At 42.0% G+C, this 18,032-nt stretch overlaps 2 protein-coding genes across 2 annotated transcripts; both read left to right on the plus strand.

Annotated features, from left to right (window-relative positions):
• Nucleotides 1–1,425: 1,425 nt before the first annotated feature.
• LOC100557905 (neurotrophin receptor-interacting factor homolog) lies at nucleotides 1,426–13,029 on the plus strand. The gene is made up of 5 exons (XM_016996400.2): nucleotides 1,426–1,651; nucleotides 4,064–4,582; nucleotides 6,941–7,040; nucleotides 12,590–12,669; nucleotides 12,887–13,029. The coding sequence occupies exons 2-5, from the start codon at nucleotides 4,169–4,171 to the stop codon at nucleotides 13,022–13,024; spliced, it is 732 nt and encodes a 243-aa protein (XP_016851889.2). The 5' UTR covers nucleotides 1,426–1,651; nucleotides 4,064–4,168; the 3' UTR covers nucleotides 13,025–13,029.
• A 1,076-nt stretch (nucleotides 13,030–14,105) lies between these two features.
• On the plus strand, nucleotides 14,106–17,508 carry LOC134296988 (zinc finger protein 260-like). The gene has a single exon (XM_062973267.1). It carries the CDS (start codon nucleotides 14,106–14,108, stop codon nucleotides 16,227–16,229), a length of 2,124 nt encoding a protein of 707 aa, XP_062829337.1. The 3' UTR covers nucleotides 16,230–17,508.
• Nucleotides 17,509–18,032: the final 524 nt, after the last annotated feature.

Consider the following 18,032-nt stretch of genomic DNA (forward strand, 5'->3'; position numbering starts at 1 on the left):
AAGAGACTCTCAAAGGCCATCTAGATGATGCCATCAGGCCATCAGAAAACCACAGATAAGGAAAGAGACCCCCAAAGACCATCTAGATGGTTTCATAGACCATAGGTAAGGAAAGTGACCTCCAAAAGCCATCTAGATGGTCTCATAAGGCCATAGCTAAGCAAAGAGGCCTCCAAAGACCATCTAGATGGTCTCATAAGACCATAAGTAAAGAAAGAGACCCTCAAAGGCCATCTAGATGATGCCATCAGGCCATCAGAAGACCACAGATAAGGAAAGAGACCCCCAAAGACCATCTAGATGGTCTCATAAGACCATAGGTAAGCAAAGAGACTTTCAAAGACCATCTAGATGGTCTCATAAGACCATAGCTAAGCAAAGAGACTTTCAAAGACCATCTAGATGGTCTCATAAGACCAAAGCTAAGCAAAGAGACTTTCAAAGACCATCTAGATGGTCTCATAAGGCCATAGCTAAGCAAAGAGGCCTCCAAAGACCATCTAGATGGTCTCATAAGACCATAAGTAAAGAAAGAGACCCTCAAAGGCCATCTAGATGATGCCATCAGGCCATCAGAAGACCACAGATAAGGAAAGAGACCCCCAAAGACCATCTAGATGGTCTCATAAGACCATAGGTAAGCAAAGAGACTTTCAAAGACCATCTAGATGGTCTCATAAGACCATAGCTAAGCAAAGAGACTTTCAAAGACCATCTAGATGGTCTCATAAGGCCATAGGTAAGCAAAGAGACCTCCAAAGACCAGAGAGACTTCGGTCAACCCTAAGTCTAAAGTTCAGGAGATTTCCTTCTATGTAGAATGAAGCCAGTGTTTGTGGTGGATTTGAGCGCTTAACTATGACTCTGTAGACCAAGGTTCTGGTTGGCCATCAAAACCCACTGGTTGACCTTGGATGAGCCACACACTCTCAGCCTCAGAAGACATCCATGGCAAACATATAACATACTCCACCTCGTCTCCTGTTAAGATCTACTTCTCTGTAGAGCAGCTATGGGCCAACTTGGGCCCTCCAGGTGTTTTGGACTCCAACTCCCACAATTCCTAACAGCCGGTAGGCTGTTAGGAATTGTGGGAGTTGAAGTCCAAAACACCTGGAGGGCCCAAGTTGGCCCAGGCCTGGTGTTTATTTGAGATTATTGACCTCTCACTGGTTGGTACTTATTGTGTTTGTCCAACCCTCTCTTTAGCCTTCCGCATTCCAGATACAGTACCTGGGCCTCTAGATTCAACGCTGAAGCCAGAGATTCCCCTTGAACTGCAGCCTGGATCCCTATGCCCTGAGAGCGGCTCTTTCTCTGAAGAGTTAAAGCAACCGAGAGGGCTTCCTAGAGGGGAAGACGGAAGTAAGGAAGAGCCTTCCACCGCCCAAGCCCTGCCACTTCCGGCCAGTGTGAGCGCGTCCCTTCCTAGAGGGACACCGGAAGAGGCTTTGGTCCTCCGAGGGGGAGAGGAGAGTCTGCACTCGCTTGGGCAGCTTCTCTCTTCTCTTCTGGGATCTCAGCTTGTTCATTCATGCTGCCATCCTTAGAATCATAGAATCCTGGAGTTGGAAGAGACCTCACCGGCCATCCAGTACAACCCCCTGCAAGAAGCATGAAAATCTAATTCAAAGCATCATCTATTGCCTGGGTAAGCAATGGCCTTTTCTTCGCTGCTTTCTGTTTATTCTTCCACCTCCTTAGAATCATAGAGTCATAAGAGACCTCTAGGGTCATCCAGTCCAACCCCGTTCTGCCATGAAGCAGGAAATCGCATTCAAAGCACCCCCGACAGATGGCCATCCAGCCTCTGCTTCAAAGCCTCCAAAGAAGGAACCTCAACCACACTCCGCGGCAGAGAGTTCAACTGCTGAACAGCTCTCACAGTCAGGAAGTTCTTCCTGATGTTCAAGTGGAATTTCCTTTCTTGTAGTTTGAAGCCATTGTTCCCTTGCATCCTAGTCTCCAGCAGAAAACAAGCTTGCTCCCTCCTCTCTATGATTTCCCCTCACATCTTGATCCATGGCCCTCATCATGTGTCCTCTCAGCCTTCTCTTCTGCAGGCTAAACACGCCCAGCTCTTTAAGCCACTCCTCAGAGGGCTTGTTCTCCAGACCCTTGGTCATTTTAGTCGCCCTCTTCTGGACACATTCCAGCTTAGAGTCAACATCTCCCTTCAATTGCAGTGCCCAGAATAAGACACAGTGTGATTCCAGGTGTGGTCTGACCAAGGCAGAAGAGTGGGGGAGCATGACTTTCCTGGATATAGACTCTAGTAAGTAAGTAAAACTTTATTTATATACCACTCTAGCTCCCTGAAGGGACTCAGAGTGGTTTCCAAGCATAAATACAACAACATCCATTACATAAACGACACAAGACATATTATTAAAACCAGATAAAAACCTATACAGCTCATAGGTAAAGGTAAAGGTTTCCCCTGACGTTAAGTCCAGTTATGTCTGACTCTGAGGGTTGGTGCTCATCTCCATTTCTAAGCCGAAGAGCCAGCATTGTCCGTAGACACCTCCAAGGTCATGTGGCCGGCATGACTGCATGGAGTGCTGTTACCTTCCCACTGGAGCGGTACCTATTGATCTACTCACATTGGCATGTTTTCGAACTGCTAGGTTGGCAGGAGGACAGTAAAAACAATAAATAAGCAATCACAACATTTGAACGAAAGAACGGGAATAATTAACCAAGTGGGTTGACATGATCTATTATTAGGGATAGATGAGACCTATACAGCATTTCACTAGACTCCCAATTGATGCTGGCCAAAATCCCATTGGCTTTTTTTGCTGCCACATTGCATTGTTGGCTCATGTTTAACTTGTCCACAAGGACTCCCAAGATCTTTTTCATATGTACTCCTGTCAAGCCAGGTGTCCCTGTTCTGTATCTTTGCATTTCATTTTTTCTGCCGAAATTTTTTCTTGCACTTGTCCCTGTTGAAGTTTATTTTGTTACTTTCGGCCCATCTCTCTAATCTGTTAAGAGCATTTTGGATTCTGCTCCTTATCTGGCAGTGTGGATTCATATAATCCAGTTTAAAGCAGAAAACCTGGGATCATATCCTGGGATGTAGGGCCTGCCTGGAAGGGCCCTCGGGCAGAAGAGGGTGGGAGGCGGCAAGGAGGAAGACTGGGGCCCCTTCGTTTCTTGGAGGAAGGGGCTCTTGGAGGCACCTGAGGCCAGCCAAATTCTACCTGATCGCATTGCTTCCTCCTCCTCTTTTTCCTCTTTCCCTTCCCTTCCTCCTTCATCTCCTTCAGAGGAGGGCGTCTTCCTTCTTTCCCAGCCTCAGCTGCAGGTCCCAGTGTCTTGGACTGGGATCTGTGTGGCCTGAAGGAGTGTATAGAAAGTCTGCAGGAACAAACTCTCCTGCATCTGCTGCCAAAAAACCTGGTTGGGAAATTATTTGGAAGGATTCCCAAAGGATGGGAAAAACACCAAAAGTTCAAGGGGTTGAACAAGGGAGAGGACTACGGGGGACAATATTGCTCCATGAGAAGGAGGGGACCTTCCCCCTGAATACTTTCTCTCTAGATTAATAAACCAGTCCTCAATTTAACATTCATGACAAAATGTTATCGCCACAGCCCGGGGGCTGGGCTGTGGCGCAGGCTGATGAGCAGCCTAATGCAATAAATCACTCTGACCACAAAGTCATGAGCTCGAGGCCAGCCCATGTCAAGCACCTGTCAATTAAAAAATTAAAAAATAGCCCCTGCTTGCATCTATCAAGTAGGAAATAAGGTACCACTTATAAAGTGGGGAGGCAAATTTAACTAATTTACGACGTTAGAATGAGGAAGTGCCGTCACTGTGGATGATGAAGCAGCTGCTCCCCCCTGTGGCCAGAATCGAACATCCCCTCAGGAGAAGGTTACATTGCCTCTGTGTCTGTCTCTGTTCTATGTGTATATGGGCATGGAATGTTTGCCCTATATGTATATAATGTGACCGCCCTGAGTCCCCTTCGGGGTGAGAAGGGCGAAATATAAATACTGCAAATAAATAAATAAATAAATTAACATGACCTTATTTGTCTTGTTAGCTTTGTAGGCCCTACCAGTTCTGTAAATTCTTCACCTTCAAATATCATCTGACAGGAGAGGAGAGAATATCCATTTTGAAGGCAGCCTAGAAGCACAGAACCAAGATGGAAGGGCAAGAGCCAGCTGCCGCCCAGTTAGAAGTATTTCCTTCTGCTGTTGAGGCAGAGAACAACAGAGCATTCTGGGAGGACCCTTGGAGGAAAGACCAGGAGAGCAATCTCCTCCACTCAGACCTTCAATGGCAACGCTTCCGGCATTTCCACTATGAGGAGGCCTTGGGGCCCCGGGAGGTCTGCAGCCGCCTCCACTCTCTCTGCCGCCTGTGGCTGAAGCCAGAGCGACACTCCAAGGCAGAGATGCTGGACCTGGTGCTCCTGGAGCAGTTCCTGGCCGTCCTTCCTGTGGAGATGGAGCGCTGGGTGAGGGAATGTGGGGCAGAGACCAGTTCCCAGGCCGTGGCTTTGGCTGAAGGATTTCTCCTGAGTCAGGAAGAGGAGAGGAAGCGGGAGAAGCCCCAGGTGAGAAAGAGAATCATCTTGTAGTTTCAAGGAGCCAAGAATAATTGTTTTGAAGGATGATATAAAACTCCTATCCATCTGTTATGGACATTTTCCAACTATGGCTGGTTCAGCCAGAAAAATAGGTGATTGCAATTTTAGCCTTCTGTAGTCCTTCGCCTGGGATTATCACATTTGGTTTTTTAAATAATTTCAAGAATAATAGAAACAAGTTGGAACGAGTTCAGAGAAGCATTAGAGAAGGACCTGGGGGTGTTAACCTAGAAAAAGACACTTGGAGTGGCATGACTGCCCTCTTTGCATCCCCCAAGGGGTCTCATGGAGAGCAGGGGGACGTCCTCTTTTCTGTTCCCCAAGGTGGTATAACCAGTGTAATGATTTGAAGAATAGAATAACTTTATTGTCATTGTACATTGTACAATGAAATGAAATGCTTTCCCCAGCACACATCACAAACAACACACCCATCCCTCCACACTCCCACCCCACCGCACTGCCTCCAATGCCACTCCATGCGAAGCCATTTTTGTAGTCAATGTTTTCAATATATCATGATATTTTGGTGCTAAATTCGTAAATACAGTAATTACAACATAACATTGAACTGCTTTTTCTGTCAAATTTGTTGTAAAACATGATGTTTTGGTGCTTAATTTGTAAAATCACAACCTAATTTGATGTTTAAAAGGCTTTTCCTTAATCCCTTCTTATTATCCAAGATATTCGCTTATCCAAGCTTCTGCCGGCCTGTTTAGCTTGGATTTGTGAGACTCTACTGTACCATAGTTACAGCTCTAGGATAATTTGCCTCTCAGTCTGTTTGTCCTTGCATTTGTCACCGTTACCATCTGTCTAGTGGTAATAATTTTTTTAAAAAGAATATGCTGCAGAACCTATAAAGTTCTTCTAAAGAGGGGAGAGGGCAACCAATGATTCCTTGGGCAGAAGTGGTGATCCCTTGGAATGCCTTCCTATCTGCCACTGTGCAGTTACCAAACCATGCGCAGATGCAATAGCTTATGACACTCTCTACAGCACAGCGGTAGAAAGTCATCAGCAGTTTTTGATTCAGTTTGTTGGTGCCTTAAAAGTCTCAGGTAGTACAGTCTCTACTGAGCCCTCTTTACCAACGCTGCTGTATGGGTGTCCTAGAACATATCCTGCTTCACAGTAATACCCAGGAACTTTAAACTGGCCACCTGCTCCACTTGATCTCCATTTATGACCAGGGGCTGGATTTCTGGTCTGTTGTTTCTATAGTCCACTATGAGCTCCTTAGTCTTATTGATGTTAATAACCAGATTATTGTTCCTGCAGCACCAGAGCAGCCTGATAAGCAGTCTCATCCCCCTTCAGAGATCAGTCCCACCTTGGTTGTGTCATCTGCAAATTTGGTGATGATATTGCTCCGACAGATGGAGGTGCAATTATATTTGTACAAAGTGTAAAGTAGAGGACTCAACACACAGCCCTGTGGCATCCCAGTGTTGAGAATGAGAGCTGAAGTGGTATGATTACTTAATCTAACCCTCTGGAAACATCCACATTTTTTTAGGATGGTGAACTTTGAAGATTAAAAGTAACGTATTGGGAATTCCAGTGGTGTGTATTTCAGAGGAATCATCTAGCTGAACCACTTCTGAATATTCTTTCCCTAAGAAACTGTTATTCACAAGTAGCGATAACTCAACCGGGACCTGAAAGCACACATATACAGATTTAGGTTACTCAGTCCGAGAGCCCAGAGGTGGTTCAGCCACTAGGCCAACTAGGCAGTTGCCTGTGGGACCATCTTGTTAGGGGCGCCATTGAGGCAACTCCTGTCTCCTGCGGCCTGCCTCCGCAAGGTATTGAACTGCTTTTTCTGTTGATTTGTTGTAAAACATGATGTTTTAGTGCTTAATTTGTAAAATCTTAATGTAATTTGATGTTTAATAGGCTTTTCCTTAATCCCTCCTTATTATTAAACATTTTTGCTTATCCAACGCTTTTATTTTTCAGTGATTGGTTTTGAAGGGGGGGGCGCCAAAATTCGGTTCGCCTACACTTGAAAAATACCTAGGGCCGGCTCTGCGAGAGCCCCTCTAGGGTAGCCTCAAATTACAATCCCAGGATTACGTAAAGTACTTCCTTCATCTCAGCAATAGCCCTTCCACTTCAGATGGAGTCCTGAAGCAGAGTGAAATGCCCAAACGAAGGCAGAATTCCCACACCAAAATCAAGGAAAGACAGCTTCTTATACAGAATGAAGAAATCCAGACTTGGCTCCCAACCACAATCTAAGCGGTCTAGAACAGGATGCAGTAAAACAACCTTCCCTCCTTTTCTAATCTGTCTTTTTCTTTTGCTGCTGTTCAGGTGCAGAACTCTTTTGCAGTTGAGACCAACCAGATGAAGGAATCTCTTTCAGACACCATTTGCCTTGTCCAGATTGAAGATAGAAAATTGATCACAGTTGGTAAGGGATGAGCAGCAGTTCTTCTTCTTGCTTGGTCACCTGTTTTGTTTTTATTGAAACATTTTCAATTTCCCCCCAGAAAAAAGGGATAGGAATGGGAAAGTCAGGGAAAGAAAGAAAGAAAGAAAGAAAGAAAGAAAGAAAGAAAGAAAGAAAGAAAGAAAGAAAAGGTGGTGGTAATGGGATTATTGTTAATGAATTAAGTCTTTATAACTATCTAGTGTGGCTCAGAGGGAGAGGGGTGAAACGGAGGGAGGGGAAAATATTTTACATAGTTAAAATTGCTACATCCATTTCTTCATGTCAGTTACAATTACACAGATTCCTCTAATTTTAAAAGTTATACAGTAGAGTCTCACTTATCCAACATAAACGGGCCAGCAGAATGTTGGATAAGCGAATATGTTGGATAATAAGGAGGGATTAAGGAAAAGCCTATTAAACATCAAATTAGGTTATGATTTTACAAATGAAGCACCAAAACATCATGTTAGACAACAAATTTGGCAGAAAAAGTAGTTCAATATGGAGTAATGCTATGTAGTAATTACTGTATTTATGAATTTAACACCTAAATATCACGATATATTGAAAACATTGACTACAAAAATGTGTTGGATAATCCAGAACGTTGGATAAGTGAGACTCTACTGTATATATTCTCTATAACAAAGAAAGGAGATATATTGTTCTCTAACTTTAAGTCTTGTCTTCGTATCTTCTTGTATTGTCCTGTGTTCTTCTTGTTTTTATTAAAAGTTTATCTTTATTATTCTTATCAGATTGTTTTAGATCTTTTATCTAATTGTAGTTATTGCCTAATTAATCTAACAGTTTAATTTGATCTGTTAGTAAATCAGTGCTGTGTCGGTAAACGGTAATGTTTTTAGTCCACAAATACTGTTGTCATCATCTTCTGATTCTCTATAAATTCCATAAAGGGATTCCATTGTCCTTGAAAATTTTGTGTGATTGTTGTGGTAAATCCAAAGTTAAACTATCAATTGTAGTCCAATCTTCTGATGTCGGTATATTAGAAAGTGGTGCACATCTATGGCTGATGGGGTTAGCAGTATTCTCTGGATGTGGGTGAAGGTACTGCAAATCCCTTTGTGTATGGTCCATTCTCCCCAAAACCTCACCAGGATGTAAAGTAGGTATTGGGCGATCTGTGTCCCAAGTTTGGTCCATGTCCATGGCTGATGGCATTTTCAGTAGTCTCTGAATGTGGGTGAAGGTACTGCAAATCCCATTGTTTAAAATGGGTTATGGACAGTCTGTGTGCCAAGTTTGGTCCATGTCCATGGCTGATGACATTTTCAGTAGTCTCTGAATGTGGGTGAAAGTACTGCAAATCCCATAATCCATGATCCAACTTTCCCCAAACCTCACCAGGATGTAAAGTAGGTAATGGGGGTGGGTGGGTCTGTGTCCCAAATTTGGTCCAGATCCATGGCTGATGAGGTTAGCAGTAGTCTATGGATGTAGGTGAAGGTACTGCAGATCCCATCGTCCATGGTCCACTGTCCCCCAAACTTCACCTTGATGTAAAGTGAGTCATGGGGGTTTGTGTCCCAAGTTTGGTCCAGGTCCATCATTGGTGGGGGTCACAATGGTCTGTGGAAGCAGGTGTGCTTAATTTATAAAATCATAATGTAATTTGACGTTTAATAGGCTTTTCCTTAATCCCTCCTTATTAGCCAACGTTTTCACTTATCCAACATTCTGCCGGCCTGTTTATGTTGGATAAGTGAGACTCTACTGCATTTTAATTCGTTATATTCTTCCTGTTTGGCGGTTTTATTTATTATTACATTATTGTTAAAATGGTGTAATTTTGTGTAATTTTAATACTGATGTTGCTTGTTTTTGTTCTGAATGTTTTTTAACCTGTTTTATTGTGGAAATTTGGGCTTGGTCCCATGTTAGCCGCCTGAGTCTCTGTGGGAAGATGGAGGCGGGGTATAAAAAAAGAGTACTATTATTATTATTATTATCCATGGCCCATCTTCCCCCAAACCTCACTAGTAGGGTTATGGGGGGGGGGGGGTCTGTGTCCCAAGTTTAGTCCAGGTCCATCATTCGTGTGGGTGGCTGTGGTCTGGGAAAGTGGAATCTGAAGCTGGTGAAGGTACTGCAAATCCCATCATTCATATCCCTCCTCTCCCAAACCCCTCCAGTATGTTCTGTTGGTTTGGGGGGGGGGGGGTCTGTGTGCCAAGTTTGGTCCAGATCTGTTGTTGGCTGGAGTTATAGTGTTCTCTGAAAGTTGGGGCTATCTTGGAATATACATACATACATACAAAGATACATACATACATACATACATACATACATACACTGACTTTTATTACTATAATAATACTAGCTTGGGTACCTGGCGATGCCCGGGTTATTTGAAGAAGGCATTGTTTGGTTTTGGATGTTATGAATGGATCCATTAGAAATTGGTGCAGATCCATGGCTGTCGGGGCTAGCAGTGGTCTCTAGAAGTGGGTGAAGGTACTGCAAATTCCATCCTCCATGGTCCATCCTCCCCCAAACTTCACCAGGATGTAAAGTGGGTCATTTGGGGGGTGGATCTGTGTGCCAATTTTGGTCCAGAACTATGGCTAATGGGCTTTGCAGGAGTCTCTGGATGTAGATGAAGTTACTGCGACCACCATCGTCCATGGTCCATCATCCCCCAAATCTCACAAGGACATAAAGTGGGTGATGGGGGATCTGTGTCCCAAGTTCAGTTCAGGTCTGTCATTTGTGGGGGTCGCAGTGATCTGTGGAAGTGGGTGGCAATACTGCAAATCCCATTATCCATGGCCCAACCTCTCTCAAACCTCACGAGAATGTAAAGTGTATTTGGGGGAGGGTGTGTGTGTCTGTGTCCCAAGTTTGATCCAGGTGCGTCATTGGTGGGGGTCGCAGTGGGCGCTGGAGATCGGTGAAGGTACTGCAAATCCCATCACCCATTGTCCATCCTCCCGCAAACCTCAGCAGGACGTAAAGTGGTGGTCAATAGGAAGTCTTTCAGAAACATACGCACCCACAAACACACATACAAACAAAGACAGACATTTATTACTATACTAGCTTGGGGACCCGGTGATGCCTGGGTTATTTGAAAAAGGTGTTGCTTGTTTTTGGATGTTCGATTGTTGTTTATTTTTATAGGATCTCTTTGTTGCCCTTTGAAGATTGTGTCTCTTAAGCTTCTTTTTATGAATGTTACGACCACATCTCTCGGGATTTTGTTCCTTGTAGTATATTTGGAATTTACCCTAAAAGTCTGGTCTGCCTGTCTTTCGATTTCCAATTCTTGAATTCCAAATGTTCCAGTCAATGTTTTTCTGAGTTCTGGACAACCTCTGGAATACCCCCTAATCTAAGTGAAAATTGCCTTTGAAGAAAATCCAATTGTTGTAATTGTATGCTTTCTTGTTGCATTTCTGTCTGTTGCTTGATTTGTTCTAACTGGTCTATTTTTATTTGATGCTGAGCTTGTGTGTCTTTAAGCCCATCCACCTTAGCTCTTTTTAAATGTTTTTCTGCCTAGTATTCAATTGGTCAAATTTATGGAATAAATTTACCAATTTATTATCCGCTATTTGAATCTTGTTTGAAATGTCATCCAGTCTATTCTTGATTTTTTTTATAGTCTCAGTCAAAACCTTGAATTGAAATATCATTAAGAGTATTGGATCTTCCTCTTGTGAGCCTTTGCGGGTTGTCATCTTCTCAGATTTGTCCATGTTACTCTTTTCTGTCTCCTAACTGTCTTTTATATCTGTCTTTGTAAGGACCAAGCAGTTTTTATTCCTCCAGGTCCACCAGGTGTTGTGCTTATACTGTATCTCTCTTTGTTATATCAAATGTTTGAGTTACTTTGGTAATAAAGATTAAAGTCCACCAGGTGTCATCTTCCCATTTGTTTTTTTCTTCTGCCACTCTAACAGAAAGAGTAACAAAGTACAGTAGAGTCTCACTTATCCAACATAAAAGGGCCGACAGAATGTTGGATAAGTGAATATGTTGGATAATAAGGAGAGATTAAGGAAAAGCCTATTAAACATCGAATTAGATTATGATTTTACAAATTAAGCACCAAAACATCATGTTATACAACAAATTTGACAGAAAAAGTAGTTCAATACACGTAATGCTATGTAGTAATTACTGTATTTACGAATTTAGCACCAAAATAGCACGATGTATTGAAAACATTGACTACAAAAATGCGTTGGATAATCCAGAACGTTGGATAAGCGAGTGTTGGATAAGTGAGACTCTACTGTATTCTCTTCTGGGATGAGACTGTTGTTTTTTAAAACGATGTTCTTTCAAGGTCCCATTTTCAGCAAGCAAATCTTCTAATCCTTTCTCTTTCGCTTAGCAGCTGACAGTTTACATACACTTATTGGGCCAGATTGCAAATTGATAGCCTAAATTTAAAGGAAGAAAGTTTGCACTTTGCATTTCATTCAGAAAGTTCTTTAAAAGTGTCTTCTGAAATTCTTAAACAGAAAATCTCTTCCTACTTTTCCTTTCTTGAGATATTTATTATCGTCTCTTCTGCATTACTGATTTATTTTTTTCCTTTAATGTCCTTGTTTTGGGGACATTAAATATAATTCATTTACAGTATTTGTAGTTAACTATGTGCTGTGAATTTCTTTTAGCTTCTTTCTTCACCTCCTCTCCTGCTCTTCCCTCCTCCTTCTTCGCATTTGAAATGTCAATGTTCCTGTCTTCTCTCTGGTCTCCTTCTCTTAACTTGGGAGAAATTTTACCAGGTAGGGATATTGACAAAAGGAGGGTAAGAAAAATAGAAGAAGAAGCAAAAACAAAATAGTGGGATATTGATCGGCCAGCAATAATAAATGAGAACAGCTGCAATCTGATCATGTGTGCGGTCTCATTCCTTCTAATGATAGAGCTGTCTGGAGAGGCTGTCACCAGCAGGAGATTTGGTGGGTCTTTTCAGCTCTTCCTGGTCTTCTACCACTAATTAAGGAATTTGAACATCACCTATGGCTATTTATTTAAGCCTTGGTAATCTTCCTGACCCTTAAAGGACACACTGGAAGACACAGATAGTTGGTCATAGATACATTGGCACAAATACAGACACAAACATAATCAACCCTCTACATTTGCTGGGATTAGGTCGCAACACCCCTGTAAATTTGGGGAGCCTGGGAGGTTAATAATGCTGTTGACAGGGGACATTTCTCTACAATACTTATTTGCACCACTTTCAAAGTTATTTGATTACTTTGCTTCTCTCTGGATGTTTGTGGTGGTGAATATGCTCTTTGCTACATTGGCACAAATACAGAAACTAATACAGTCAGCCCCCTACATTTGCTGGGATTAGATTGCAACACCCCCGTAAAACAAAAAGCCCATATTAAAGACCTAGGAGCCAAATCTAAGGAGGGAATTTAAAAGAGGGTCATGGGGCAGAGTGGCAAGCTCCTGAGGAAAGAAACTGTGGGGCAGTCTGGAAAAGGGACCAATCTCACCCTCCCTGATGTCTTTCCTCTCTTTCACAGGAGATGAAACATGGCCAAGTGATAGTAGCACAACTTTTCATGATTCTTTCCGAAGGAGACATTCTGTGGGACCAGATCAGGTAGGCAGCAGGATCCCTGGAGGGAAGGGGAAGCCGAGTCTCCTTGTCCCTCGGATATTGCCTTGACTCTAAATGGACCTCTTTCTTCTACATTCCTTCCATCCAAGATGTTGTCAATGAATGACTTACTCAAAGACCTAAATCTCAAATGGCTTTGTTTTTCTTTCTGATTTCAATGGCATTTCCTCCACACAGACAACATTTTTTTTGTCTTCAGGTGACTTTTGAAGATGTGTCTGTGGCTTTCTCAGAGGAGGAGTGGGCCCTCTTGGATCCAAGCCAAAAAGCCTTGCACCAGGAAGTCATGGAGGAGAATTTAGAAATTGTGTCATCTCTGGGTAAAGCTCCATTATAATTATAGTTAACAAAATCAGTTTACAAGTTCTAAAAATCATACAGTGTTTCAGATCTCTTCTTCTGAAGCCATAGAAAACAACCTGATTCTCTATCCCCCATGGGGGCTAGCGCAAGAAGAGAACTGACACTTGAGTGCAGTTGTCATATTATATGAATTCTAGGCACATGGTTATTTACCATCCACCAACCATACTTGTGATGGTAGTGGAGGTGAGAGCAGAACTTCTCCAGAGGATTCTACTTCCCAGGTAGGTACAAGGATATACAATCAATCACATAGCCTGAACGCAAGCCATATAGGTATTTATAGGTCATAACCAGGCATTTGAATTGTATCTGGAAACAAATTGGCAGCCAGTGGAGCCATGGCAGAAAATGAATTGTTTGCCCTCTGTTGCCAGCCCAGTCTGACTGCAGCTCTTTGGAGCAGTTGAAGCTTTTTAAAATCATCAATCATCTGCCCCCAGGTACAGTGTATTATAGTAATCCAAATGGGACGTAACTAAGACATGTACTATCATGGGCAGATCTGGCCAGATGCTTCAAAAATTTAAAATGTGCAAGACACTCCTTGCCACGCATAGAAACTGGGCCTCCAAATTCCATGCAAAGTGGTAATGTAACCCCAATTAGCGTAGGCTGAATCTCTATTCCGTTATCTGCTTCCCAATTATTTAGTAGCACCTCTGTCTACTGTGGATTAAGTTTCCAGCCCATTACTGGTTTAGTTGGAAAGGAGTAATAGAGCTGCAATAGATGGCACTGCACTCCAAAACACTCTTATGAGCTCTCCCATATATATGTTAATTACATAGGGCACAAAACAGATCCCCGAGGGCTGTTCCCTGAGACAAGGGGCTAGGGGAACAGCTCTATTTTGGCCATCCCTGCTTGAGTTATGATTTTCTTTGAGACTTATATCTTGGTATAATATTTTAGAACAAAGTCAAGAGATGTTTTTCCCTGTGGGAAAGGGCTGTCTCGACTAAATGCATTTTATAATTTGTATACTTTTTAACTTTAATCTAATATAAGCTTTTCTTTTTAACACATGGTCACACTTCCCTTGTTCTCAAACCATGAAAATAGAGAAGACACCATTTAAATATTTGGAAGATGGAATGAATTTGAACTGGAAAGAGGTGTTCTCCTTTTGTCAAGAAACTCACACAAGGAATGAACCATTTACATTTTTGGAGTGTGAAAAGAGCTTCAGTCAGAAGGGAGACCTTGTTTGTCATCAGGCAACTCACACAGGAGAGAGGCCATTTAAATGCTCATACTGTGGAAAGAGCTTCAGTCAAAAGGCAGTACTTGTCCGTCATTGGGCAACTCACACAGGAGAGAAACCATTTATATGCTTTGATTGTGGAAGGTGCTTCAGTCAGAAAGGAACCCTTTTTCGTCATCGGGCAACTCACACAGGAGAGAGACCTTTTAAATGCTTGCAGTGTGAAAAGAGCTTCAGTCAAAAGAGAAACCTTATTCGTCATCAAGCAACTCACACAGGAGAGAGGCCATTTAAATGTTCAGACTGTGGAAAGAGCTTCAGTCAGAAGATAATCCTTGTTCGTCATCAGGCAAGTCACACAGGAGAGAAGCCATTCAAATGTTTGGAGTGTGGAAAGAGCTTCAGTCACAAGAGAAACCTTGTTCGTCATCAGGCAACTCACACAGGAGAAAAGCCATTTAAGTGCTTGAAGTGTGAAAAGAGCTTCAGTCAAAAGAGAAACCTTATTCGTCACCAGGCAACTCACACAGGAGAGAAGCCATTTAAATGTTTGGAGTGTGGCAAAAGTTTCTGTCAGAAGATAGTCCTTGTTCGTCATCAGGCAAGTCATACAGGAGAGAAGCCATTTAAATGCTTGGAATGTGGAAAGACCTTCTGTCAGAAGGGAGTTCTTGTTCGTCATCATGCAATTCACACAGGAGAAAAACCATATGAATGTTCAGAGTGTGGAAAGAGCTTCCTTCAAAAGACAGAACTTGTTTGTCATGAGGCAACTCACAGAAGAGATAAACCATTTAAATGCTTGGAATGTGGAAAGTGCTTCAGTCAGAAGAGAGTCCTTGTTCGTCATCAGGCAACTCACACAGGAGAAAAGCCATTTAAATGCTTGGAATGTGGAAAGACCTTCTGTCAGAAGGCAGTTCTTGTTCGTCATAATGCAATTCACACAGGAAAAAAACCATATGAATGTTCAGAGTGTGGAAAGAGCTTCTGTCAAAAGACAGAACTTGTTCGTCATCAGGCAACTCACACAGGAGAAAAACCATTTAAATGTGCAGATTGTGGAAAGAGCTTCAGCCAGAAGTCACACCTTGTTTTTCATCAATTAGTTCACACAGGAGAGACACCATTTAAATGCTCAGAGTGTGAAAAGAGCTTCTGTCAGAAGAAAGACCTTGTTTGCCATCAGAAAACTCACACGGGAGAGAGACCATTTAAATGCCTAGAGTGTGGAAAGAGCTTCAGTCAAAAGGGAGATCTCCTTCGCCACCAAAAAACACACACAGGTGAGAGACCATTTAAATGCTCAGAGTGTGAAAAGAGCTTCAGTCAGAAATCAAACCTTGTTCGTCATCAGGGAACTCACATAGGAGAGAAACCATTTAAATGCCCAGAGTGTAGAAGGAGCTTCAGTCAGAAGACAGACCTTGTTCGCCACCAGAAAACTCACACAGAGACACCATTCAGATGCTTAGAGTGTGGAAAAGGCTTCAAACAGAAGATAGTCCTTGCTCGTCATCAGGCCACTCACACAGGAGAAAAACCATTTAAATGCGCAAAGTGTGGAAAGAGCTTCTGTCAGAAGGGAGTCCTTGTTCGTCATCAGGCAACACACACAGGAGAGAGACCATTTAAATGCTCAGTCTGTGGAAAGAGCTTCTTTCAAAAGACAGAGCTTGTTTACCATGAGAAAACTCACACAGGCGAGAAGCCATTTAAATGCTCAGACTGTGGAAAGAGCTTCATTCAGAAAGCAGTCCTTGTTCGTCATTGGGCAACTCACACAGGAGAGAAACCATTTATATGCTTTGATTGTGGAAAGAGCTTCAGTCAGAAGGGAACCCTTCTTCGTCATTGGACCACTCACACGGGAGAAAGACCATTTAAATGCTCAGAGTGTGGAAAGAGCTTCAGTCAGAAGGGAACCCTTCTTCGTCATCAGGCAACTCACACAGGAGAAAAAAACATTTAAATACTTTGATTCTGGAAAGAGCTTCAGTCGAAATACGAACACTCTTTTTTTAAAAAGTCAACCCATACAGGAGAAAAGCCATTTAAATGCTCAGTGTGAAAACAGCTTCAGACAGAAGGGAACCCTTGTTTGTTTTTCTCACACAGGAGAAAAACCAGAGTGTGGAAAGAGCACCAGTCAAAATACACACCTTTTTAAATAGTCAAACCACACAGGGAAGAAAAGATTTATTTGCTTGGAGTGTGAAAAGCGCTTTAGTCAGAAGATAAATTTTACAAAGCACCAAAGCTGTCACATTGGGGACAAGCCACTTAAATGCTTGGAGTTTGGAAAGCTTTCAGTTGATAAAACCTTAATTCATCATGAAACAATGTACACAGGGGAGAGACCATTTATATGCTTGCAGTGTGGAAAGAGGGTCTATCTTAAGAGCAGTGTCAGTCATCATCCGGTAACTCACATATGAAAGGAACTGTTTATTTAAGCTGTGAGAAGCTTCAGTCTCAAGAAATACTTCAAATTTCTTCATGCCGTTCACACATTGAAATGATTAGTATAGGAAGAGCTTCTGTCAAAAGATTAATTTCACTTCACACCAACTGTCCAGTGCAGAGGAACAATTACTTAATTGTGTTGTCGAAGGCTTTCATGGCCAGAATCACTGGGTTGTTGTGAGTTTTTCGGGTTGTATGGCCATGTTCCAGAAGCATTCTCTCCTATGTTTTGCTCACATCTGTGGCAGGCGTCCTCAGAGGTTGTAAGGCACCTCACAACCTCTGAGGATGCCTGCCACAGATGTGGGCGAAACATCAGGAGTGAATGCTTCTGGAACATGGCCATATAACCCGAAAACTCACAGCAACTCAATTACTTAATTCTTCAGAGTGCTGGTAGAACTGGGGTAAGGCAAGTTCCCTTGTTTTACATTAGAGAGAACATGAATCTTTGTCATAGAAACACTGAGTTAAAAAGCTGTAGCTTTTGGGGAAAATAATAACATGATAAATTTTCTTTTATGAAATATCTCATTAAGCATAACTGTTAATATTTTGAGAGCCAATGACTCTTTATGGTTTTTAAATCTATTCATACATACTGGTTACTGCAAATATTTCCTGACATGTGTACTCAGGGATAAAAATACATTTAATTGAGAAGTTTGATGAGTAGTGTAGGAATGGGTTTGAGTAATGACTAACACCCCTGTGTATCATGTAATTCTATGTATGTAGTAGTGGGTTTTCTTTTATGAAATATCTAATAAAGCAGAACTGATAAATTGTTTCCTATCCATTCATGCATACTGGTTACTGTGAATATTTCTTGCCCTATCTATAACATATAAATAGAAAATTTACAACAGATACATATATATATGTGCATTCAATCTTTAAAAAACATGGTGTTTCTTAAAATATATGAAAACTAATCTAATTTAGCCTGAAGAAAAGGCATGTTTAGAATTCTGAGCCTCTTCTATATGTTATGATATAAATGGAATAATTCTGTACTGAGTCTATTTGCTAAAGCCTAACAGAAAGAAGCATGTGATTAACAATTACTAGAGCTGCCCCCATTAATCCTCATGTTAAATTGCTAGCACAATCCGAATGATGATTTGCAGACCATCATCTAGTTGGGTGTGAGCTTGGATTGTTGTGTTTAAAATTAATTTGGCAATTTTAGTCAATTCAAATGGATTGCTACTTAACATTGCTCTTGTCTTTCAAAGCAACTTTCCTCAACCTTGATATTTTCTCCAAACTGACTAGAAACCCATCAATTAAGATTTTCCAAAGGACA

Source organism: Anolis carolinensis, chromosome 2 (genome assembly GCF_035594765.1).
Source record: "Anolis carolinensis isolate JA03-04 chromosome 2, rAnoCar3.1.pri, whole genome shotgun sequence".
In the NCBI taxonomy this organism is placed as follows: domain Eukaryota; kingdom Metazoa; phylum Chordata; class Lepidosauria; order Squamata; family Dactyloidae; genus Anolis; species Anolis carolinensis.

Coding starts and splice junctions, on each gene's coding strand:
- LOC100557905 (XM_016996400.2), top strand. CDS start 4,169: ATGGAAGGGCAAGAGCCAGCTGCCGCCCAGTTAGAAGTATTTCCTTCT. Junction 7,041..12,589: donor TAGAAAATTGATCACAGTTG/GTAAGGGATGAG, acceptor TCTCTTTCACAG/GAGATGAAACATGGCCAAGT. Junction 12,670..12,886: donor ATTCTGTGGGACCAGATCAG/GTAGGCAGCAGG, acceptor TTTTGTCTTCAG/GTGACTTTTGAAGATGTGTC.
- LOC134296988 (XM_062973267.1), top strand. CDS start 14,106: ATGAAAATAGAGAAGACACCATTTAAATATTTGGAAGATGGAATGAAT.